At 37.6% G+C, this 27,776-nt stretch overlaps 1 protein-coding gene across 4 annotated transcripts in view; it reads right to left on the bottom strand.

Annotated features, from left to right (window-relative positions):
* Positions 1-271: 271 nt before the first annotated feature.
* The window catches only part of LOC114282852 (uncharacterized), a 136,472-nt gene continuing 108,967 nt past the window's right edge, over positions 272-27,776 (bottom strand). For 3 of the 4 annotated variants that reach the window (XM_082887560.1, XM_082887562.1, XM_082887563.1), the window contains 3 exons: positions 1,155-1,217; positions 1,049-1,084; positions 272-526 (listed from right to left, as the gene is read on the bottom strand). In XM_082887560.1, the coding sequence (XP_082743686.1) occupies positions 445-526; positions 1,049-1,084; positions 1,155-1,217 (181 nt within the window). In that variant the 3' untranslated portion in view covers positions 272-444. Of the gene's footprint in view, positions 527-1,048; positions 1,085-1,154; positions 1,218-26,125; positions 26,423-27,776 lie in introns of those variants that run through there. The other variant, XM_082887561.1, reaches the window with a different exon arrangement.

Here is a 27,776-nt window from a genome sequence, read left to right as displayed (position 1 = left end):
AACACTCCTAGGTGGGAAAATAATGGGGGAATCAAGTTTATTAAAGGAAAAACAACAGACAAACACGGAAGAAGCTAGTCCAGCCGACCGCCATAGCCAAAGGCGGCGGCCGGCCGGCCCAAAGAGAGGCCTGGAGAGGAGGTTTTTAGAGAGAGAGAGAGAGAGATGGTTTGGCATAAAAATACATGAAAGATAAATCTAAGCCAAAACCTAACAATTGTAAGATGTAACACATAATTCACAAACCTAAAAATAACGTGAACACAAGGGATAAGAGACTAGAACAGCAAGCATATATATATATTGAGAACATAATTAGAAATATATGAAATGTCAAGTAGACTGAACAATAATTCAATAAACATATTAGTTTAACCCAGTCATGTCCAATTAAATCATAAAGCACATTCAGTATGCTCAAGCAGCATTTGCCTACAATATCTCTCAAGTTTTAAATACCATTGACTTACATTTTAGTTTTTTATTGTCGCAATGGTAGTCTTGTTGTCCCCATGCTTCAAAAGGCCTACAATGTCAACAAGAAGAAGATAAAGAAAACACCACATGCTTGCCAAAATTTGCCCAACTTTAGATGAGCATTTTAGGCTCTATTTGTTTCAAAGTAAATTAAATTTGAGAAAAATATTTTTCCTATTTTTGTTGTTTGATTGGCCAAAAAATAAGTGAAGTATTTTTCAAGTAAAATAGTTTTGGTTATAAGGCAAAAAATTAATTACGTTTCAAAAGTCCAAGCTATTTTTTTGCTCTCGGTCAACGCTTTATGATTTTCTTTTAAATTTTTTTTATCTATAATTAGTTCATTATTAAAAAATTTCTTGTAGAAAACATTTTGTCAACCAAACAAATGAAAATTTAAACAAAAACATTAGTTATGTCTAAAATCAATTTACATGAATTTTTTTTTTTTTACGGTGTAAATGTTTTACATCGAAACAAACAAAGCCATAGAGTCAAATAAAATTATTCCCCCCGCCCCCCAGTTAAAAAAAGGGAAAAAAAAAAAGAAAAAAAAAAGGTAAGAGCTTACATGTCTGTTATATTAGAGCAGCATGAAAACAAGTTCCTGAAAAAATAAATAAATAAATAAAAGAATATGCCGAAGGAAAGGTGCATGGAGAAAATATGAAGTGTACCAGTTTTTAGTAATGCTTTTATCTGGTAAGGGTAAACTTCGGAATTTGTTTTCAGAAATATCCCTGCAAAAATGTGGCATAATAACATACAATAAATATTAATAACTTTTACCACAAAAATCATAATTTTTTTACAATGTGCACATCTTTTGAGGTGTATGTTGTAAATTTCTCCTACTTAAAAACAACTTCAACAATTCTAGAATCAACAAATTAGTTGTGGTTTGGATAAAAAATAATGAGTACTACTAATAAATCTATAAGATCAACTACATTTAACATCTTTCCATTTTCAAACTCTTTCATTGAAATCTCTATTTTTAATTGTGACAGTCAACTCTTTAGACTTATTCAAGTTACAAAGTTACCAGCATGTAAGGTTGACAAAAATTAGTATTTGAGCTACATTTGACATTTTCTTGGGGCATTAGCATCCCCACTTTTTTAGAAAAATCCTACTTTGGTCTGTTGCACTTTCGCCAAAATTTCACTTTGGTCCACCCACTTTTAATTGTGCTAGTAAATAAATAAAAAAGAATATCACGTGAGACACACATGCTAATTTCCATCATCATTATAATGCCAAATGAACAGAATAATAACATTGCAACTAGACTTAAAAAATAGGAATTAACTATCACAATTGAAAGTAAAGAGGCTAAAGTGACATACTGAAAAAAGTGGAGAAGTGTTAAGTATAATTAACCCAAACATATAACAAACAAAATGAGCCCACACAGGATTTATAAGTTCATACCATAGTTGTCAAATCGGGATTCAAATCAGGAATCAAAATGGTATTGTACTGAATCATGAATTGAATCAAATCGAATCATGAATAATAAAGATTCGACCGCATTCTTTTAAATTACATGGATATTTAGATATTAAATATATCTAACAAATATGAAATATTTAGAGTCAAATCAATGAAAATATTGTTTTAAATGATGATCATGTAATCTGGGTAAGAAGTTAACACTGATTCCCATGTTTACCACTTCACATTTTCCCTTTTAGATACTATTTCTTATCAATCGTTCTTAATAAAGAAAAGCAAACAAACGCAAACCTTCAATTTCCAAGTAGCAATAACTCAACAACCATATTTTTAACTTTTTTTACAAGGTTAAAAAATCAAAATCTTCAAACTTTTTCAAAAATCTCACTTGATGCCTTCAAAAGATTCATTTTGTAAATGCAAGTACTTAGATAAAATTGAATATGTAAACCTAGAATATTGTAGAGAGAGAAAGTTCATTTTTTTTTTCCCCTCTAAGGTTTGAGTATTTGAGAGTACATTGGGGGAGGGACAATCAAAAGATGACATATAGTAATCCTAGATACCTTAAAAAGGCTGTGTGAACCCTTTTCCAAAAAAACAAAAAAGAAAGCCAAACATCAATTTTAGAGTAGCGAATCGAATCGAATCGAATCGATTTACGATTCACCGATTCACCTACGATTTATAGCTATTTGCAATTCACACAACCTATTCAAATTGATTACCTACTGAATCAATTTGAATCACGAATCATATGATTCTAATAACAAAGGTTCACACTATTGTCCAAATCATGACATGGGTAAGTTGCACTGGGCTCGATATGCAAAACAATCATCAAATTATAGTTTGAGTTCATCCTATATATTTTCACATTAACACTCCATTTCTCTAGTCAAAAAAAAAATTTCTACCAGAAAATATTTTTTATGAAATTTTTTTAGAAAATGTTTTGTAGAAAAAACTTTTTTTAATGTTTGGTGGTAGTGTTGGAGGAACGAAGGTGGTGACATTGTGGTGGAACGATGGTGGTGGCCGTGGTGATGGTGATGTGGTGGTAGATGTAAGAGTGGCGGTGGTAGTATGGTGACATTGGTAAGACTTTAGTACGGAAAACGTTTTCTTCCCTCTAAAAGTGAAAAACTTTTTCTGCCCAAATAGGCTTGTTTTTTGTTGATCTTTTCGTTAATTTCCATTTTTCACTATACCAAGCACTAGAAAATATATAAAATATTTTCCAAAAAATGCTTTCTACCCAAACAAATGGGGCGTATACAATTTTTCAATATGATTTTAATGAACAAATATATGATGAATATTTATTTATTTATTTTTAATTAATTAATTATCATTATTATTTTTTTTTTTTTAGTCGCAAGACAGAATGTTAAAGGTTAGTAGAAAAGTTAAATTACAAAAAAGTGTTCATTGTTGTTTTATTAGCTCGAAGCCTAAATGTCACTACGCTCTAAGGCCGGCTACATGACCATTTTGGTAAATACTAGAGTTTATATGACGATTTATGCTAGTCCAACACATAGAAAGCATTCTTATATTCTACAAAATAAATCATTATTAGGGTTATATATATATATATATATATATCTGTGTGTGTATACTTGGTAAATAGTCATTGTTCAAGTTTAAAAAAGAATATATTTGAAAAAATTGGAGACAGTTTCAGTCTCTAAAGTATGTGTTGTTTTTCATTTTAATCCCTTAAATTTTAATTTTGTCATTTTAGTCCTCAAAATTATCAATTTGAGTCAATTTAGTCCTAGGTCTAATGTTCGTTGACATTGACAACAAAAATATGAATAAAAGACAGTTTTGATCTCTAAAATATGCATTTCTTGTCATTTTAGTCTCTCGAATTTTAAATTTTGTCATTTTGGTCCTTAAAGTTGTTAATTTGAGTTAAATCCCTCAAGTTTCAAATTTTTTCATTTTGGTCCTTAAGTTGTCAATTTGAGTTAATTTGGTCTTAGCTAAAATCGACAACTCTGAGGACCAAAATGACAAAATTTAAAACTTGAAGGACTAATAAAATGACAAGAAACGCATATTTTAGGAACCAAAACTATCTTTTATCCAAGGATAAAATATTTTTTCCATTATCAATGTAAACGAACGTTAGAGATAGGATAAATTGACTTAAGTTGACAACTTTGAATATCAAAATGACAAAATTAAAACTTGAGGGATTAAAATGACAAAGAACGCATACTTTAAGAACTAAAATGATCTTTTATCCTATTTGAAAAATATTATCCAGATTGAAGGTCAGATATCAGCAAGAATGCTAAAGAAATCATCACCTCTAAACATTTCCTTACTCTAGTACAGCTATAAGAATCCAATCATACAGTCATTACATCTTCTGGCTACATAAGCCCATTCGTGGTCAAAGTACTTATAATCTTGTCAACTCAAGCTATACATATAAATGTTTACTACCAAAGTAGTTCAATTTTTTATTTATTTACTTTTGACACCAAAAATATAAATTTTGTTAATTTGAAACAATAAAGTACATCAAGATAATAAGAATTTAAGAGACATATCACAACTAGCTACACTAAAATAGGTTGGCACATACCAAAAGTCAATCACAGGCCAAAACCTTAACCCAAATCATTACAAAAAAAAAAAAAGAAGTTAGTACATTGCCAACAATGCACAAAAACTTGGAAGGACAAAACTCCCTTAAAGATATTAATAGCACTATCTTACAACATGAGACCTGAACTCCAAACCCCAATTGAATGCACCGATTGGCAGGGATGGAACCAGGATTTTGACTCCAGGGTGACCAACTGTTGGCTCTTTTTCTTCATAGATTATTCAGATACATATATTTCCGAAGGGTAATGATTTCCACCCGTGTCACCAACAAATATTTCAAAGCCCTAAATGACATAGATTTTATCACTGAACCCATTATTATTTTTGTTACTTTTCGGTTAAATATTTTTTATTGGGTCCAAAATTTAAGGAATTCATGTGCTGCTATATCATAAATATCCACTTCTTAGATTCTTTTTTTTTTTTTTTTTTTTAATCAGCGAAATAAACTGCATTGATTTCCAACTGAACATCCAGATTACACCAAAAAGAATTGAAGTGCAAAGATCATCATGGTCAAAACAATCTTATCCCAATTAGGTTGGCACAAAAAAGATGACAAATCACCTGCTAGCACCAAAATCAGAGAACAAAAACAAAAGCTACAGGCTTCAGGTTATTGAATGCAGCTCATAAAAGAATTGAAGTGCAAAGATCATCATGGTCAAAACAATCTTATCCCAATTAGGTTGGCACAAGAAAGATGACAAATAACCTTCTAGCACCAAAATCAGAGAACAAAACCCACTACCACCTCACCTACTCCACTAAACCTAACCCACTACACCACTATCACCATCCACTACACACCATCCACTACACCTACATCTATATAAGGAACCATTTGTAATAGACAGAAAATATGTATCAACAATATATCAATCAATCAATCAATAATACATCTATTTTCTAACATGGTATCAGAGCTATAAGATTTAGGCCTATACTTTTTTTTTCCGGCGGGCAGCCGGCCGACAACCTTGCCTTCGCTGCCCACGGGAGTTTTTCAACACATATCACAAACACATACCAGAAACTCTTCATATCATAAACCTCAGCTCTGTTCTGCCTCAGATCGGAGTCCGATCTCCTTTGCCGGTCGATTTTTCGAGTTCAGAATCGAAGCTCGCTGCTTGATCGCACGCCGCTGCGGTCTGATCAAGATCCTCGCCTGAGATCCATGAGCCGGTCGATGCGCCGAGCCACTGCGACGTCCTTGCAGTCGGCTTTGGCGAGGTCTAGACAGAAGTCTCTCTCTCTCTCTCGATTCTTCGATCGAATTTACAGCTTCCCGTTAATGGGTTCTCTGCTCGGTGACTGGCCTTCCTTCGACCCTCACCACTTCAGCCAACTTCGACCCTCTGATCCGTCCATCATCCTACTCATGATCGGACCCTTCCGCCCCCTAATCAAGTGATATGTGTGTGTGTTAGTGAATTCCATCATCCTACATTAATTTTTTTTTTGGAAGTCCGAGTAAATATTCCCATCATCCTAATGTAGATGTGCGTGTGTTAGTGACTTCCAGAACAGCAAAGCTTCCCACGTGATTTCATCTCTTCTTTTCAAAAACATCCTCAAGTGCCCCACTTTCTTTTCTTTTTTTTTTTATATTTATTTTCCTCCATTTTTTTTTTTGAAAAGCAACCGCCCACTTTATTTTTTTCATCAAATTTTATTTTTTATTCTAAACCTTCATTGATACTCTCAGACATCATGTTCCCCACTTTTTTTTTTTTTTTTTATATATCTATATATATCTTTTTTTTTATTAAACAAGCAAAAAAAAAAAAAAAAAAAAAAAAAATCAAACCATTTACAACTTTGCCAAACACCCGTATTTTATTCCTCTCCGGGATCCACCCCGATCATAATTTTACACCAAAAAAAAAAAAAAAACAAAAAAAAAACAAAAAAAACAAAAACAAACAACAACAACCAAAGCTTTGTTTTCTTTTCTGTAGCGGCCACACATCGACCTCACTTCTTCTCTACTCTGCCGCCAGTCTTTTCTTTTTGCCTCCGTCCTGGACGGCCCTTGACGGTGCTGCCTCTGTGTTTCCCACTCTACTGGGCACGATCACTCCTCCCTGCTCCTCCACTGCAACATATGGCGGCCCTCCAAATCGGAACATCACGGTGGCCTTCCGCTTCAGCTCCTTGTTTTCTGCCCTTAGCACACTTATCTCTGCTCGCGCATCCTTATACATGCGTTGGAGCAGAGCCAGCTGAGAGTTTACATGCTGCACCTCATTTGTCCTACTCTGCAGCCGGTTCGACAAATTTGTGACCGCCGTCATGGTTTCCACACATGACTTCAAGGTATACTGATTGGCCTCCACATCTGACTGCACTGCCATTCTTTGCTCCACCGACCGCATCGGAAAGTTCAACGGAGCAAACTCCGGGGCGCTTGGTTGAGTTTCCAGTGCCACCGCACCAGTTCTCTCTCTTGTTGACTCGTTGAGGTCGGGAAAGAGGGTGAGCAGCCCGCGGGAAGACGAAGCCATTTTTCTGGGCTACAAAATGTTCCATAGTTTCTCTCTCCAAAGAGGCAGAGTTTTTCAGAGAAGGGTTGGTTTCAGAGGTTTCAGAATGGTATGCCTCAGCCTCAGCCTTCGTCTTGGTTAAATAGCCACGGCAGCCACGCGCATCGCGCGCCTCTTGCCACCAGCCGACAAACGGGCACGCAAGCCAAGGCGCCCACGTGCCTCGCCATCATGTCCGGCACACCTTTTGATGAATTGGGCACGCCTTTTGATGGCACGCCTTTTGATAGATTGGGCACACCTTTTGAGGGTGCGACTCTACAGGGGTCCAACAAGACTCTGTAAACTGTCCCGACATTGATTCCGGTTAGCTCCTTCATGGGTCCGACAAGACTCTATAAACTGTCCCGACATTAATTTCGGTTAGCTCCTTTATGGGTCCGACAAGACTCTGTAAACTGTCCCGACATTGATTCCGGTTAGCTCCTTTATGGGTCCGACAAGACTCTGTAAACTGTCCCGACATTGATTCCGGTTAGTTTCTACAAGGGTCCAGCAAGACTCCGTAAACTGTCACCACAACTGTCACAACATTGTCTGCTACAACGGTCCGACATGACCCCATAAACTGTCTTCTACATCGGTCTGACACCACCATACAGTGTCCTCTACCATGTTATGACACCCACATACAGTGTCATCTACAACGTTATGACACCACCATACAGTGTCCTCTACAACGTTATGACACCACCATACAGTGTCTTCACCAACGGTCTGACACGACCATACAGTGTCTCCTATCCTTTTTATGTATTTTCTTGTTTTGTTCCTCTCTTCAAACTCAAGTTGGTTAGTTTCTATCCTCCTTGAGTTTGCGGGGGGCTGTTAGAATTTACTATCAACTACCACCACTACCACCTCACCTACTCCACTAAACCTAACCCACTACCACCTCACCTACTCCACTAAACCTAACCCACTACACCACTATCACCATCCACTACACCTACATCTATATAAGGAACCATTTGTAATAGACAGAAAATATGTATCAACAATATATCAATCAATCAATCAATAATACATCTATTTTCTAACAACCTTCTAGCACCAAAATCAGAGAACAAAAACAAAAAGCTACAGGCTACAGGTTATTGAATGCAGCTCATAAAAGAAAGAACCTTCAAGAGCTAGCCAAACACAAATACCAGAACCAAAACAAAATCAAACCCAACACAGCAGCCCTATATAGTTGATGAGAAATCAAATAATATTTGCTCCAAGGCAAATGCAATGACAAGGAAAAATAATATTCAGTTTTTCACCCCTTCAATGTTGTACAGGAAATCGTTGACAGTGAAAATCATTTTAAGGTACATAAAAGTTCAAGAATAAATCATTTTAGGGTTCTGCTACCTATTGGGCAATTTGTTAAAGACCAAGTAATGTCAAAAGCAATTAAAATTTCAATATACATTTCGCATCTTTTCATCCACTTATATATTTATATATATATATATATATATTTTCACATATTTTCATATATTTTACATATTTCAATATTTTTATACATATATATTGACATTAAGTACTTTTCAATAGGGCCTTAAAAAAATCGTTCGGTGGAGACCATGTCCTAAATACCAACTAGTTCGTAACGGCTTTTGGGCCCCAAGTCGGATACACTCCATTATACCACTGTGATTAAATATCACACATGAACCGTCTGGTTCATGTTACGAACCAATGTGAACCGGATATAAATGCCCACGTTATAACTGTAATGGACCCGTTCACAAATTTTTAAAAAAATTAAAAAATTTACTTGTAACTTTGGGTATTTTCTTTTGATCGGTGAAAGTTATTGTTAGTTGTTAGATTAATACCTTAGAGGAATTGAACTCACACCCTCTCCTATTCCACTCATAGGAGGGGAACCCAAGACCTTCCCTTAGGAGACACTTGGTAGCCAAAGCCACATAGGCTAGAACTCCTTGGTTTTGTAACTTTGGGCCTTTGGGGTGCTAGCTGGCTGGTCCAAATTTCCAAGCCCACCTCACAAGCCTAAGTTGGCTAGTAGTAGCAAATATTGAAGTACAGTACGACGAATGTAGCATAAAGAGCGTAACAAGGCAGCTCAGTGGATAGAGTGGAGAGTGAAGACAAACTGACTAAGAATGTGAACAGCACAAGAGATATCAGGACCGGTCATAGTGAGATAAACCAAACAACCAACCAATTCATGATCTGCAGTAGGATCATCAAGAAGTATACCATCAGAAGTAGTGAACTTGGCATGTAATTCAAGTGGAGTATCAACCACTTTGTCATGGGTGAGATGGATATGAGAGAGAATGTCACTAGCATTCTTGGTTTGAGGCAAAAGATGCTCCTTGGGAGATGATGCAATCTCAATGCCAAGAAAATAATGAAGAGGACCCAAATCTTTCATCTCAAATTCTTGAAAAAGCTAATGTTTGACATCCTGTATAGCAAGCAAGTTGGACCCAATGAAGATCATATTATCCACATATAGAAGAAGAAGAAGATGGCCAATAGAAGTGCGACGAACAAAGAGGGAAAAATCATGTGTACTAGGACAAAAACCAAGTTTTATAGTGCTAATTTAGATTAGAAGTGAGAAAAATATAAAACTATATTATTCAACTTAATCAAAAAGATTACAAGAGGAATTTATAATAAAGCTAAGGAAACCCTAAAGAGTAATAAGGAGTAATCTACCCCACAAGAATATAAAATAATATATGCTTAACTCATGATGTAACAATAGGAAGCATCGAGAGTTTGTCAAGCATAAATCGGAAGCACAAAGTAGTTTGAGACTTCGTGAAGAAATTGGCTAACTACATAGTGGATGGAATAAAAGGTAAGGACAAGGTATGAAGCTAAAGACGATGACATACAAAGTGACAATCAATCTCAATATGCTTCATCCCTTATGAAAGATAGAGTTATGGGTAATCTGAATGGCACTCTTATTATCATAATACATGGGAGTAGGAGCCGACAAAGAAATGCCAAAATCTGCAAGCAACCAACGTAAGCGCACAATTTTAGCTACAGTAGTAGCCATAGCAGGATACTCAACCTCAGCAGAAGACCGAGCAACAACATTATCTTTTTACTCTTCCAAGAGATAAAAGAATCATCGAGAAACACACAGACACCAATAGTGGATTTTCAATCCATGTGTAAGATTTCAAAATAAGAGATGCATATTTAATTGTGAATGTAATACGAGGATACACCTAATTATATAGTAATCCTAACCCTAAGACTAAAAAGAAAAGAGAATATTTACAATCCCTTGCAATGTCTCAACATATATACAAAATATATACTACCATATAGAGATACGCTAATATTCTCACACCCCTGCTTAAACTCACGGTGTTTGAACGGAAAATACTGAGAGTTTGCCAAGAAGAAATTGAAACCGAACAATGATGTGTCTTGGTAAAGAAGTCAACAAGTTGTAGAGCTGAAGAGACGAAAGGATGTAAGATAAAGGCAAACTACAAATGCTGACCGACAAAGTGACAATCAATCTCAATGTGTTTCGTCTGCTTATGGAAAATAGTGTTATGGGCAATCTGAATAGCACTGCAGTTGTCATAGTAGAGAGAGGTCGGAAAAGGCTAAGGGATACCCAAATCAAATAAGAGACAACGAAGCCAAACAATCTCAGTAGTAGCATGAACTATAGCACGGTACTAAGTTTCGCCAGTAAAGCGAGCAACAACAGTTTGTTTCTTGTTTTCCTACGAGATCAAAGAATTGTCAAGAAATAAACAGAAACTAAAAGTGGACTTGCAATCATTAACATCGCCATCCCAATCAGAATCAACATAAGCCACCAAGTCTAAAGAGGAAGTAGAAGGCAACAGTAAGCCCTGAAATATAGTATCTCAGAGATAGCAAAGAATCCGAACCAAAGCAGCCCAATGTGTAGAACGAGGAGCAGAAATGAACTGGCTAACCACATGAACAGTATAGGAAAGATCAAGACGAGTAACCGTTAGATAGACTAAGCAACCTACAATCTCTCGATATAAAGTAGGATCATCCAGAGAGACACCATCAGTAGCATTAAGCTTTACATTAAGCTTAATTGGGGTATCAGAAATCTTAGTGTCGATAAAACCGACACGATGAATAACCTCATTTGCATACTTGGCCTGAGATAAAAAAATATCCCTTGGGAGAAGAAGCTTTCTAAATACCAAGAAAATACCTCAATGGGCCCAGATCCTTCATTTCAAAGGTACGGAAGAGATGTTGCTTGTCCTTAGAGATAGAAGAAGAGCTAGAACCAGTGATGATCATATCATCCACATAAAGTAACAGGGCAACAAAACTAGCAGAGGTGTGGAGGAGAAACAAAGCAGAATCTTAGGTACAAGAGTGAAACCCAAGCTGAGTAATAGCTGTCTAAAAACAGTCATACCAAGCGCAGGGAGACTGTTTCAAACCATAAAGAGTATGGCGAAGACGACACACTTGTCTAGAAGAATAAGGAAGACCAATGGGAGGACGCATGTACACCTCTGCAGCGTGATGACCATTAAGAAAATCATTCTTAACATCCATCTGATAGAGAGGCCAATGACGAACAGCAACAACAGAAATCAAAGTATAGACAGTAGTTATCTTGGCAACGGGGTAAAGGTCTCCTTATAATCAACACCATATTCCTGTGAGAAACCTTTGGCTAGCGCTCGAGAGAACCATCAGAATGAGTCTTAAATTTATAGACCGATTTGCAACCAACTAGATTCTTGCTAGTAGGCAAAAGAACAAGCTGCCAAGTACCATTATTCTGCAATGCACACAACTCAACCTCTATAACTCGAACCCAATTAAGATCCTGATAGGTCTCCTTGTAAGACTAGAGTTTTGAAAAAGAGTGAATATCAAACAAAAAAGTGTAGTATGAAGGAGAAAAACACATTTTAACAAAATCAGGTTTGACTACCTGTTTACAAATGCGAAGGGGATACTAACAGTTAGCAAAATTAGAGTCATCAGAAGCAGGAGGATCAACAATAGGGGCAAAGACAACCGGTGGAAGGAGAGCCTTACGACGAGAATAGACTAATAATGGAGGAGGAGAAGGAGCAGAAGGAGAACACCCATGGGGGACAATAGAGAGGTACTCCGTAGGAGGGGAGTAGGAGGAGAAGGGGGAACAAGCTCATGGGGAACAGTAGAGATATACTCATTAGGAAATCAGGGTAGTGATAGGAGGAAGCTAAAAGTAAGACAGACGTCTGAGAAAAGAAACGTGGCGGAAGACATAAAAGCGATGGGAAATAGGGTCGTAACAGCGATAGCCTTTCTAAGTAAGACTGTAACCCAAAAAGACACACATGATAGACTAAGCACTAAGTGTGGTCCTATCTTTACGGAGAAGAAAGACAAAACAAGTAGATCCAAACACACGAAGGAGGGAGTAATTAGAAAGTTGAGAAAACAGAGTCTCATAAGGAGACTGACCAGTGAGAAAGTGAGTAGGCATAAGATTGAGAAAAGCAACAGTCAAAATTGCCTCACCCTAAAATGGAGCCGAAACTGAGGCAGAGAGAAAAAGAGACCTAGTTGTCTCAAGGAGATGATAGTGTTTACGCTTCGTTTGACCATCTTGGATAGGTGTATCATTACAAGAAGTTCGGTGAATGGTACCCAAATTAGCCAAATACTCACAGAACTCAGTTTTAAAATATTCACCACCCAAGTCAGATCATAACAATTTAATAGTAAACCCAAACTGAGTAGTGATCAACGACTAAAAAGTACAGTATATCTGGTAGAAGTCGGACTTATGAGTTATGAGATAAACCCAAGTGTAACGAATGCAATCATCAACAAATGACACATAGTATGCAAAACCCCCTTTGGTAAAAATAGGAGAAAGGCCTCAGACATCAGTATGAACTAAAGAAAACAGTGTATCAGAAACATAAGTACTTTCACAAAAAGATAAGGTTGTTATTTTCTCAAGTTTACACCCCCAACACTCAGTAAGTTGACTAGGAGAAACTTTACTCAATAAACCTGACAGAGCTAAAGATCGTAAGCGGTCAGCAGCCAAATGTCCTAATCTAGAATGCCACAAATAAAATGGAATCGACAGAAAATCTACCTGAAAAGAGAAAAAAGCAGCCAGAGAGGTCATCATAGGCAGATGCCAGCTCTCCACCACATAGAGGTCTCCAAAGATATCTCGCATGCCCAGCTTGCCTAGAATGTCATGAAATGGTTTACTCCCAACTCCCTTAGTAAGGATATCTGCAAGTTGTTTGCCTCACTTCACAAAAGGAGTACATATCATGCCACTGGTGAGTTTCTCTTTGATGAAATGGCGATCAATCTCAACAGGCTTTGTCTTGTCATGTTAAACAAGATTGTGAGTTATGTTGATGGTAGCCTTATTATCACACTATAGTCACATAGTCTGTCTGGCCCATCCCCAGATCACTCAACAGTCTGATCCACAAGAGTTCACACACACCTTGTGCCATAGCTCTAAACTTAGCTTCTGCACTCGATCTAACCGCCACATTCTGTTTCTTACTCCTCCAAGTAACAAGATTGCCGCCCACAAAGGTACAATATCCTAACGTAGATCTCCTATCAGTTATTGACCCTACCCAATCAGCATCTGTGTAGGCTTCCACTCTGAGGTGATCATGTTTGGAAAAGTAAAAACCCTTTACAGGAGAAGATTTCAAGTACCTCGAAATTCTTATAACTGCCTCTAAGTGAATTTGATGAGGAGCATACATAAACTAGCTAACCATACTGACAGCAATAACAATATCAGGATGAGAGTGAGATAAATAAATGAGCATACCCACTAGTCGCTGATAACTCTCCCTATCAATAGCTGTTCCTCCTTCATCATCACCAAGTTTCTGATTAGGTTCCAGTGGGGTATCATAGGCCTTACATCCAAGCATCCCTGTTTCCTTCAAAAGGTCAAGAACATATTTCCTTTGTGAGACGAAAATCCCATCCTTGGAACGAGCAACTTCGATTCCCAAAAAGTACTTCAAGTTCCCCAAGACTTTGATTTCAAACTCACTGGCTGAATATTTCTTCAACAGAGGTATTTTCTCACTATCATCGCCTGTAAGCACTATGTTATCCACATAAACAATGAGAGCTATAGTCTTACCACATGAGAAATGTTTTACAAAGAAAGTGTGATCTGCCTAACTTTGTTTGAAACCATATTTAAGTATAGCTTGAGTGTATCTCTCAAACCAAGCCCTTGGAGACTGTTTGAGACCATATAACGACTTCCGAAACTTGCATACTTTACCCTCTACCTGATGATCCTCAAAACCAAGAGGAATATCCATATATACCTCTTCTTCTAGATTACCATGTAAGAAAGCATTCTTTACATCACACTGATAAAGTGGCCAATCTAAATTAGCTGCTAGAGAGAGAAGTATTCTAGCTGAATTCATCTTAGCCACTAGTACAAAAGTCTCTTGATAGTCTACTCCATAAGTCTGAATGAAATCTTTTGCCACAAGTCGAGCCTTGTAACGCTCAATAGAATCATTTGCATTGTGCTTCACAATATATACCCATTTGCATCTCACCAGTCGTTTGCTTTTAGGTAACTCAGTTAATTCCCAAGTGCCATTTTTACGAATTGTTTTTGTTTCCTCAATCATGGCAAGTTTTCCATTCAAAGGTAGCGAGAGCATCCTAAAAATAGTTAGGAATACTGACAGAGGAAATGTTTAACACAAAGACTCTATATGAAGAAGACAAATGAGAGTAGGATACAAAATTTGAGGTAAGATGTTGTGTACAAGATCTCACACCCTTTCTCTTGGCAATAGGAATATCAAGATCAGTAGTGTTAGGAATAGCAATATCAGTAGACTCAAGAGAAACAAGAGATTCAAAGTTACCTGGACTCTTATTAGAAGCAAGAGATGGCAGTGGGTGAGCAGAAGTGGTTTCTTGTATCCAAGTAACTTTCTGTCTGTCTTTGTCCTTAACATAAACTTGCCCTTCCCTGTCCTTGGTGGCATTAGATTCTATAGTCCCAATAATAGGTGGAGCAGGAACAACTGGTTCCACCATAGGAGCAACAAGGACAATAGAAATCTCTTCACACCAAGGCTCCCGAAAGGATGACTGTGACATTGGAGAAGACAAAAAGTAGGACTGGAACTCAAAAAAGGTGACATCCATGGGCACAAACCACTTACGAGAATGAGGGTGATAACACTTATAGAGTATCCGAGGAAAACACACTTGAGAGAGCGAAAGTCTAACTTACCACGAGTAGGAGAATGATTGTAGACAAAACAAACACAACCAAATATTTTAGAAGGAATAGAAAACAAAGACTCTAAACTGAGAAGAACTTGAAGTGGAGCTTGTTTTTACAAAACCTGGGTAGGAAGACAATTAATGAGATAGGCTGAGGTGAGAACGGCCTCGCCCCAAGGCATACTCATAGAAAAACATATGCAGTTAGCCATATCAAGAAGATGATGATTCTTGCGCTCTACAACCCCATTTTGTTAAGGAGTATTGGTGCAAGATATCTGATGTCTAATGCCATGAGTGGAAAAATAGTTCTCTAACCCTGAATCGATGTATTCACCCCCATTATCAGAACGCAAGATTTTGACAATTGCCCTAAACTGAGTACAAATCATTTCATAAAAATTTTGAAACACAGAGAGAACCTGACTTTTTTCTTTCATGAGATAAACCCAAGTAGTACGAGAAAAATCATTGATAAAGATAACAAACCATCTATAGCCTTTTAAAGACACAACACGAGATGGACCTTACACATCAGAATGTATTAAAAAAAAAAGAAACTAAACTTTTATTAAGACTTGGAGCAAAGAAGCTCGGTATTATTTGCCAAGTTGACAAGACTCACAAAGAAACTTAGACAGATTATTGTTTGTAAAAATATATAGAAATAAATGCCCAAGTAAATGAACAGAAGGATGCCCAAGACGCCAATGCCATAACCATAAATCCTCCTAGGTGGTTGGGAACTAGTTAGAATGATGAGCAAACTTGTTCAGCTGATCCAAGAAATAGAGACCATTTTCTGCATTACGACTACCAATCGTCCTCCTCGTGACAAGGTCTTGAAAAAGACAACGATCAGGAAAAAAATGTCACACTACACCTCATATCCTTAGTAATACGACTCAAGGATAGAAGATTAACAGAAAAATTGGAAACGTGGAGCACTGAAGACAGAGGTAAGATAGGGGTAACATGAATTAAACATTTCCCAGAGATAGAAGAAATAGTACCATTTGTAATCCTAACTTTGTCTTGACCTGAAGAGAGCTTATATGTTGAGAACAGGTCAAAAGACCCAGACATTTGATCTGTGGTACCAAAATCAATAATTCATAGCAAAGACTTATAGGAAAGAAAAGCGCTAGGAGAAGAGGCTAAGTTACCTGAGCGGGCAAATGACGAGGAAGATGCACTAGGAGCAGTAGGAGACCGGTGGGCTAGCAAATGACGCAGAACATCCTCAAGCTCAGAAGAAGTCCTGCTAGATAAACTATCAGAAATCGGACCAACTAAAGCAGAAGTAGAATTAAGGGTGTCAACAGCACTAGACTGATGGGGCTGTGGATTAGAGCCACATCCACTAGACTGGACTAATCGACAGCCTCTAGTACCAGATTGATTAACCCAACTCCTTGATGGAGCTCCATGACGCTTCCAACACATCTCACGAGTATGCCACGGCTTGCAGTAGTAATCACAGAACACAGTATCCTTCCTTGGAGGATGGTAAAGAGGTAGTGATAAACCCATCCCATCTCGAGGAGTAAAAAGTAATGCTGAACGGTCTCCAGTAGCCGGTGGTAACATAGCAGAACAATGACTCTCCTCATTCTGTATATATACAAAGGCCTCTTGAAGAGATGGAAGAACATCCATGTCAAGGACACGACTCCGGACTAGATTAAACTTTACATTGAGGCCTTCCAGAAACTTAAAAACCCTCTTCTGTGCAAGAAACTTCTGGTAACCAATTAAGTGAACTGTACAAACAGACTTGCAATCTAGAAGATGATCTAGGCATTTCCAACCATTAGTCAGAAAGGTGTAATACTGGAGAACTGTCTGCTCCCCCTATACTGAACGTTCAATAGACCAGTGCAACTCAAAAAACTGAAAAAAAATTCCCTTTCTAAGAATATTTAGCAGTGACTACTTCCCAAATATCCCGGGCAGTATCCATGGATAAGTAGCCTTTACCAATCTGAAGAACTATGAAATGAATGAGGCACCCCATGATTAAAGAGTTGGTAATCTCCCATTAGTCATAGCCAGGATTCGTAATACCTGGTGTGTGAACTCTTCCATTAACATATTCCATCTTCCCCTTACTCCTTAGAAAAAGTGTCAAGACACTGAGAACATAAAAGGTAACTCTGACCATTAAACAGAGCGGTGGTGATTTTGAGGCTATGGTTTAGGTTCTTAAATGTAGTAGGCATAACTGGACTAGAGCTCTTCCCTTTAGATGGGTGAGAAGTAGTGGTGGATTCACTAGTTAGGTCAGTTATAAGAACTCTACAATTTCAACCCAAAACCATTCCACGAATCACAAGAATAGAAAGAGGAATGGAATGGGCTAAAACAAGCAAAATCATATACAGACCACTATGGGAGCATAACAAACAGATTAATGGATCATCTATAGACCCAAAAAATAAATCAAATATGGAAAAACGAACCTCCAATCAAAACAAGTGTTGAACTGTGTTCAAGAAAGTAGAGGAAAAGAAACTTGAGGCAACAAAAGATGGGAAGCCCTCAAACACTCATCCACAGGAGCCGAAATACACAAAGAGAGGCTAGGATAGCCCTCACAAGGGTCGACTAGGCCAAAAGGGCCTTCGGCTAAAGTCGAAATAGCTTTGTGGGACCTTGGTTGGTTCCGATAGAGACTCAAGGACCAGCGGTGGAGGATGGGTGATGGCTGGTTGGTGGCAGCAACTGTGTGGGTGACGATTTTTAGGGTTTTGGCTTTGATACCATGTAATTTAAGAGAATATAAAGCTTGGGTGATGATTATGATATCATTACCTTTTCTATTAGTCAATCAACTATTACAAAAGAAAGCCCTAAGGCACTGATTAAGGAATCACCTTTTATATTGATTGATTGATTAAGGAATTACAATCAATCAATCACAATCTAATCTAAATAAGGAAACAAGGAAATATTCTAACAAATGACATTATCATTTCTAGCAGTAACTATACTGAGACTGCTGCTTTAAAACACTATTTAAGCTGTCAATTTCATACTACGGACTTGAGAAATCTTTGGTATTTTCTTGGGATTGATGATGCTCATTCTTCTCAAGGTCTTCTCCTTTCTCAATGGAAGTATGCGCTTGATCTTCTCTCTAAGACTAGGCTCTTAAGTGCCCAAACGATTGATACACCTATGGACTCGTCTACCAAACTTGATGGTGAGCCTGATGCGTTGTTTTCCAATGTTGGTTAGTATAATCAATTGGTTACGAAAATAATTTATCTTACTATATCTGTCTCGATATTACATATGACGTAAGTTTGGTTACTCAGTTTATACATGCTCTTCGTCATCCTCACTTTGATGTTATGTTGTATGTTCTGTTAACTCAAGAGTGCTCATAGTCGTGGTCTATTGTATTGTCCTTCTACTTCTTTGTTTGTCACTGGCTTTAGTGATGCTGATTGGGCTAGAAGTTGCAATGGTCATCGTTCCACTTAGAAAATATGAGGAAGAAGAACTCCGAAAATATGAGGAAGAAGGAATATATTTCTGTTATATTCAAAACTTCTTATCTTACAAGACCAAATGACACTCCTTATATAGGAAATATTACAAACATCATCATAACCCATTATATGCCACTTACATATTATATATATGCCACTATCTACCACCAACACCACTATCATATTCTATACATGAACACAATTTCCAGCACTCCCCCTCAAGCTGGTTTGAAGATATCTTCCATAGCCAGCTTGTTAGTCAGCTTATCAAATTGCTTCTTGTGTAGTCCCTTCGTTAGCACATCAGCTAATTATTCACCTGTTGGAAGGTAGGTCATACAGATTATGCCAGCATTGATTTTTTCCTTGATGAAATGTTTATCCACTTCTATATGTTTTGTGCGATCATGTAGAACTGGATTATGAGCTATAGATATAGCTGCTTTGTTGTCACAATAGACCTTCATAGGTGTCGAGTGAGAAAGCTTTAATTCTTCAAGAATTCTTTTAATCCACATTACTTCACAGATTCCATGGGCAACAGCTCTGAACTCTGCTTCTGCACTACTTCTAGCTACCACATTCTGTTTTTTACTCCGCCATGTAACTAGGTTCCTACCTACAAAGGAGCAGTATCCGGATGTTGATCTCCTGTCTGTAACACTTCCTGCCCAGTCTGCATCTGTGTATACTTCAACTTGAAGATGTCCATGTTTCTTGAACAGTAAGCCTCTCCCTGGAGTTCCTTTCAAATATCTTAAGATCTTATAAACGGCCTCAAAGTGCTCTACCCCTGGTGAGTGCATGAACTGACTTACCATGCTGACTGCAAAGGCAATATCAGGCCGCGTATGAGACAAGTAAATCAATTTCCCTACAAGTCGCTGATATTGTTCTCTCTCTTTGACTTCTTCAGCCTTAGCAGCTTGTAACTTCAAGTTAGGCTCGATCGGAGTCTCCGCCATCTTACAACCAAGCATACCTGTTTCTCCAAGGAGATCAAGAACATATTTTCTCTGATTAACGAATATACCTTCCTTGGATCTTGCAAATTCCATTCCGAGGAAATACTTGAGGGCTCCCAGATCCTTAATGTGAAATTCTTTTGCGAGTTTCTCTTTGAGGGCTGCTAACTCTGCTTCATCATTACCAGTTAAAATGATGTCATCAACATAAACAATCAAAATTGCAATTTTACTGTTTTTTGAATGTTTATAAAATATTGTGTGATCTGCTTGACTCTGCGAGAAGCCACAACTGATAACTGCCTTCCCAAAGCGTTCAAATCATGCTCTTGGTGATTGTTTGAGTCCGTATAATGACTTGTTCAATCTGCATACTCTGTCGCTTCCAAGTCTCTGCTCAAATCCCGGCGGTAAGCTCATGAACACCTCCTCTTCAAGATCACCATTGAGAAATGCATTTTTAATGTCAAGTTGATGTAGAGGCCAATCTGAATTTACTGCAAGAGATAACAGTACTCTGATGGAATTTATTTTAGCAACAGGAGCAAACGTCTCCTGATAGTCGATCCCATAAGTTTGAGTGAAGCCTTTAGCCACCAGTCTCGCCTTGTATCTCTCAACGCTTCCATCTGCGTTACATTTTATCGTAAACACCCATTTACACCCAACTGTTTTCTTGTCTTTGGGTAAATCAACTATCTCCCAAGTACCACTTCTCCTTAAAGCATTCATCTCCTCCATGACTGCTAATTTCCAATTCGGATCATCCAATGCTTCCTGTATATTCCTTGGAACAAACAAGTGTGAAATCCTAGATGTGAAAGCTCTATGGTTTTTAGACAGTCTTTGATAGGAGAGGTAATTTGCAATAGGATGTTTAATGCAATTTCGGACACCTTTCCTAATTGCTATAGGTACATCAAGGTCGGAAATAGAAGGAATAGGATTACCTAAAATTTCGATGCCAGAACTCGGGTGGACATTCGGGTCATTAGGATGGACATTCGGGTCATTATTCCTCAGATGAAATCGCTTCCTAGTATAAACCTGAAGCTCAGGATTTAGATCATTTTGTAGTACTTCTCCCCCTAAACAAGAATCTTCTTGACTAGGCACCATAGAACTTGGTTCTCCTAAGTGATCATTATCAGACAGATGTGGTTTTTGTGTAGGATAAATGACATTGGGGAGCGGGATAGAAATATCCCAAAAACGGTCTTCTACTCCACTTGTCTCCCCTGAAGAGAAGTGTTGGGGAAATAGGATTTTGTTTCCACAAATGACACATCCATACTCACATGAAATTTCTTGTTTTGAGGATCGAAGCACTTATACCCCTTTTTGTTTGAGGAATAACCCAAAAAAACACATTTTATAGCACGGGGGTCAAGTTTTGAACGAAATTGACTGGGAACATGAACACAGGCAGTACATCCAAAAACTTTGGCGGGTAAATCAGAAAACAACCTCGTGTCAGGAAAAAAAGTTTTGAGACAATCAAAAGGTGTTTTGTATGTTAACACCTTTGTAGGCATCCTGTTTATCAAATAAGAGGCTGTTAAAATTGCTTCACCCCATAAATATTTAGGAACATGCATGTAAAACATTATAGCACGTGCTACTTCAAGTAGATGTTTATTTTTTCGTTCTGCAATGCCATTTTGTTGAGGGGTATCCCGACATGTAGATTGATGAAAAATCCCCTTTTTTTCCAAAAACTCACCCAACTGCTCATTGAAATATTCTGTTCCATTATCAGAATGTAAAATACCAATTTTCGTTTGAAATTGGTTTTCAATCATATTGTAAAAATTTGTGAATAAATTTTTCACGTCAAATTTTTTATTCATCAAATAAATCCAACATAAGCGGGTATGGTCATCAATAAATGTAACAAACCATCTTTTACCAGAAAGAGTAGCGATTTTAGAAGGGCCCCAAACATCACTATGAATCAAATAAAAAGGTTTTGAAGCCTGGTAAGGTTTTGGCAAATAAGTAGAGCGATGAAATTTTGCAAAAATGCAACTTTCACAATGAAAAGAAGAACAATCAATCCCTTTAAATAATTCTGGAAATAAATGTTTCAGATAAAGAAAACTAGGATGTCCTAGCCTATAGTGCCATAGCATTATTTTTTCTCGAACAGAGATTGAACTAGTACTATTAAAGCTCTGAGCTTTTTTATTACTAACAGGTACTTCATCAAAGTAGTAAAGACCTTCAAGCATCCTAGCACGCCCAATCATCATCCCCGAGTTCTGGTCCTGAAATTCACAATGGGATTCAAAAAATGTAACACGACAATTAGAATCCTTAGATAGTTTACTGACAGACAAAAGGTTACAGGCTAAGTTGGGGACGTGAAGAACAGCATTGAGATAATGGAAGGTAGATAGTGGCATATATATAATATGATAGTGGTGTTGGTGGTAGATAGTGGCATATATATAATATGTAAGTGGCATATAATGGGTTATGATGATGTTTGTAATATTTCCTATATAAGGAGTGTCATTTGGTCTTGTAAGATAAGAAGTTTTGAATATAACAGAAATATATTCCTTCTTCCTCGCACTTCATCGAACTCAATGTTGAGGCCGGCAAGAAACTTGTAAATACGGCTGTCTTCCACAGTTTTCTTGTGGTGGTTGCAGTCGTCAACCGATTTCCATTCGTATGTGTTGAAGATGTCAAGATCCTGCCACAACCTTTTCAACGAATTGAAATATTTGGTGACAGAATCATCTCCTTGACGAATCTCTTCCAACTTCAAAGTTAATTCGAAAACTTGAGATTGATTTCCTAGGTCAGAATACATCTGACTAACATTATCCCACAATTCTTGTGCAGCAGTATAGCACATGTAATTAGAGCTTATATCCTCCTCCATGGAATTGACCAACCATGTCATAACCATGGAGTTTTCAGCGTCCCAACTGTCGAACAGCGGATCATTAACAGCAGGAGCCTTCTTGTCACCAGTGATGTAACCGATCTTTCCTTGCCCACGGATATACATCCGGACAGATTGTGACCAGCGGAGAAAATTATCACCATTTAGGCGGATGGTGGTGATTTGGACAGAGTGAGAGTTGGACGTTTTCACCGGAATGGCAGCGGCAGGGGTTGAAGTGGTTTCGGACGTGACTTCCGACATGGCTATGACGGTTTTAGGGCTGCTGTGTTTTTTGTTGCTCTGATACCAACTTAGAAAATATGAGGAAGAAGAACTCCGAAAATATGAGGAAGAAGGAATATATTTCTGTTATATTCAAAACTTCTTATCTTACAAGACCAAATGACACTCCTTATATAGGAAATATTACAAACATCATCATAACCCATTATATGCCACTTACATATTATATATATGCCACTATCTACCACCAACACCACTATCATATTCTATACATGAACACAATTTCCAGCAGTTCCACTTCTAGCTATCGTACCTTTGTTGGTGATAACTGTAAGATTTCTAAATGAGAATTGTATATTCAACTTATATTGTAATACAAAGTACATCATCTTATATAAAACTCTAACCCTAAGACTAAATAAAAAATATGAATAATGCTTAATTATACAAAATATTTACACAATCTCATAATATATGCCATATATACACTAATATATTCTGACATCCCTACTCAAACTCAAGGTGTTTTAGCAGAAAATATTAAGAGTTTGTCAAGAAGAAACCAAAACCAAATAGTTGTGTGAATCTTGGTAAAGAAGTCAGCAAGTTGTAGAGCCGAAGTGACAAAATGAAGCGAGATAGAGCTAGACAATAGACGTTAACAAACAAATTCATAATCAATCTCACTGTGCTTCATCTATTCATGAAAGATAGTGTTATGGGCAATCTGAATAACACTTCGGTTGTCATAGTAGAGAGAGGTCAAAAAGGACAGAGGGACACCCAAGTCAAATAAGAGACAACGAAGGTAGACAATCTCCGCACTAGCATGAGCCATAGCATAATACTCAGCTTCAGCAGTAAAGCAAACCACAACAATTTGTTTCTTGCTTTTCCAAGATATCAAGGAATCGCTAAAAAACATACAGAAACCAGAAGTAGACTTCTGATCATTGACATTACTAGCCTAATCAGAATCAGCATAGGCCACCAAGTCCAAAGAGCAAGTAGAAGCTAATACCAAGCCCTGAAAAATAGTACATTGGACATAACATAGAATCCAAACAAAAGCAACCCAATGAGTAGAACAAAGAGCAGAAACAAACTAGCTAACCACATGAACAACATAGACAAGATTAGGGTAAGTGATAGCTAGGTAAATCAAGCAACCCACAAGCTCTCGATATAAAGTAAGATCATCCAGAGGGGCACCTTCATAGTGTTAAGCTTCACATTAAGCTCAATAGGAGTATCAGAAAGGCCAAGATGGTGAACAACTACATTGGCATACTTGGCTTGAGAAAGAAAATACCCCTTTGAAGAATAGGCAACCTCAATACCAAGAAGATACCATAAAGGGCCCAGATCCTTCATTTCAAAGGTGCGAAAGAGATGTTTGACAGCAAAGATAGCAAAAAAGTCAAAGTCAGTGATGATCATATCGTCAATATAAAGTAACAGGACAACAAAACTAGCAGATGTGTGGAAGAAAAACAAAGTAGAATCCTAGGCACAAGAATGAAACCCAAGCTGAGCAACAGTCGTTTGAAAGTGATCAGGCTAAGCACAAAGAAATTGCTTCGGATCATACAAAGCACATTGAAGACGACAAACCTGTCCAAAGGAATGAGGAAGGCTAGGGATAGAACGCATGTAAACCTCCTCAGTGAGATGACCATTAAGAAAAGTATTTTAACATCCATCTAATATAGAGGCCAATGACAAATAGCAACAACAAAAAATCAAAGTATGGACAATAGTCATCTTGGCAACAGGGGCAAATGTCTCCTCATAATCAATACTATACTCCTGTAAGAAAACGTTGGCAACCATTCAAGCTTTATAGCGCTAGAGAGAACCAGCAAAATGAGTCTTAACTTTATAGACCGATTTGCAACCAATCAGATTCTTACCAACAGGTATAGGAACCAGCTCCTAAGTAGCAGTCTTCTGCAATGTAGACAACTCATCCTCCATAATTTGAACCCAATTAGGATCCAGACAGGCCTCCTGTAAGATTGGGGTTCTGAAAAAGAATAAATAGTAGAAAAAAAAAGGTGCAATATGAAGGAGAAAAATATGTTTTAGCAAAATCAAGTTTGACTACCTGTTTACAGTTGCAAAGAGGATACCGATGGCCATTAGGATCAATGTCTTCAGAAGTAGTATGATCACTAACAAGGGACGGAAACAACCAATAGGGAAAGAGCCTTGCGACAAGAATAAACTAGCAAAGGAGGAGGATGAGCAGAATGGGGAACAAGAAAAGAAAGGGGAACAAACTCATGGGACAATAGAGAGATACTTAGCAAGAGGGGGTAGGAGGAGAAGAGAGGATAAGCTCATAGGGAATAGTAGAGATGTATTCATCAGAAAGGACCTTAGAGGGAAATTGATTAATGTGAACCAAATTTGTTTTGGAAACTGGGGCAGTGATAGAAGGAAGCTGAAAGTAAAATAGACGTTTGAGAAAGGCAACATGGTGTGAGACATAAAGGCAACGAGAAATACAGTCGTAACAACAGTAATCCTTCTGAGTAAGACTGCAACCCAAAAAGACACACATGACAAACCGAGCACTAAGTTTGGTCCTATCTTTATAGGAGAGAAAGGTAAAACAAGCAAACCCAAAAACACGAAGGAGGGAATAATTGGAAAGTTGAGAAAACAAAGCCTCATAAGGAGAATGACCAAATAGAAGGGGACTAGGCATACGATTATGAAGAAAAACAACAGTAAGAACTGTCTCACTCCAAATCAGAGCCAGAACATAGGTAGAGAAAGGAAGAGACCTAGTTGCCTCAAAGAGATGAAGGTGACGGTGTTTACGCTCAACTTAATCATTTTAGGCGGGTGTACGAGTATAAAAAGTTTGGTGAATGGTACCCAAATTAGCCAAATACTCACAGAACTCAATTTTGAAATATTCCCCACCAAAGTTAGACCGTAACAATTTAATAGCAGACCATAGTAATCATAGACTAAAAGGTACAGTACATCTGGTAGAAGTCAGACTTATGAGTCATAAGATAAACGCAAATGTAACAGGTGTAGCCATCAACAAATGACACATAGTATGCAGAACTCCCTTTGGTGAGAGTAGGAGAAGGGCCCCAGACATCAGTATAAATTAAAGAAAATAGTATATCAAAAATACAAGTACTTTGACGTAAATGTAAGACTGTGATTTTGGTAAGTTTACACCCTCAACACTCAGTAAGTTGACTAAGAGAAACCTTACCCAATAAACCTGACTGAGCTAAAGACTGTAAACAGTCAACAGATAAATGTCATAATCTAGAATGTAACAAATAAAGGACTCGACAGAGAATCTAATTGAAAAGAGAAAAAAACAGCCAGAGTCATAGGCAAATGCAAGCTCTCCACCACATAGAGGTATCCAACTCTATAACTAATCCCAATCTGTTACTTGCACATTCAATCCTGCACAAAATTAATAGAAGAAAAAAATATAACATCAAAATCGGAGGCATCAAGCTGACTATAGATGATGAACTGAAGATAACTGAGGAACATAAAAGACAGACGGAATAACAGACCTATCAGACAGTAGGATAGACCAAACAGATATAACAGACATACTAAACCCACTAACAATATTAATAATAATATAAAAGGAAGGAGATGTACAATTGTGAAGTAAGGAGAGATGATGAGTCATATGATAAGAGCACTAGAGTAAAAAATCTAGACAGACGAAAAGATACTTGAATTACAGTGATCTCGAGGGGAGGGATGAGGCCGATAGTGGAAGAGAGGGATGGAGTCGGCAATCTCAACGACGGGATTGGCGTCGCCACCGAAGGAGCAGTTGAGGAGGACGCCATTTAGGGCAGAGGTCTTGTGGTTTTGGGCATGGAGTACAAGTTTGATGTAGGTGTTTTGCCCGATCTGGTACCGTAACTCGCCGCCTATTATAGTGGTTGTGTGATCCTGGAGTGGCACATTACACCATAGTATGGAGAGAGAGAGAGAGAGAGAATTGCCTAGAATCACTGAGGTGGGTTTGGTAGTTTTGGTTAGATAGATATGTGAATCCAAACAAAATGTTAATTTGGACTGATAAACATATAATGTCCTTATAGACTCGAAACAAAAAAGTCTATAAAAAGGACCTATGGCCTGAGCTTGTTAAATATAATTATATATGTTAAGCATATCCCTAGCATATCGTGTCCCCCTTTTTTTGAAAATTTGTATGTCTATGTCCGTGTCCGGGTATATACTTCTTAGATGACAACCAAATGACAAATGTTGCATTGAGTTGAACAGAGGTGATGTCGCTATAATGTCTAGATAAGGACGAGGCAATGATGGAGATCAAGGGCTGACGATGAGGCAATGGTTGACTAGGGTTGATGGCGACTAGGGTTGACGGTGAGGCAATGACAACACGACGTTAGCTAACTTAGGTTGACAACGACAACTAGGGCTAAACATAATCTAAGGTTTTTATTTTTTTTAAGAGAAGACAAAACAAAGAAAACGAAAAGAAATGAATAAAAAATATATTTTCATGATTTTAAGCAAAAGCTGCTCCGATACTATGTTAACGTTAAAAATAAACACTACCTACAGTGAGACAACTTAAGAATTGAGACTACCTCTATTATAATGGATCTTAATCCCAAAAATGAAAAACGTGTTTCTCTAAGATCTTTGATCTCGTAGCTAGGATCCAACAATCATTAGTCTAATGAAGTTCTATGATATTATTGCTAATAGGGTGCGTGACATAAACATAGAGCCAAAGCACCTAACTCTTATGAAGTAATTT

The sequence above is a fragment of the Camellia sinensis genome, chromosome 9, assembly GCF_055761805.1.
Source record: "Camellia sinensis isolate YWXY chromosome 9, ASM5576180v1, whole genome shotgun sequence".
NCBI classification, from domain to species: Eukaryota; Viridiplantae; Streptophyta; class Magnoliopsida; order Ericales; family Theaceae; genus Camellia; species Camellia sinensis.
This window is presented reverse-complemented; position numbering and strand designations above follow the sequence as displayed.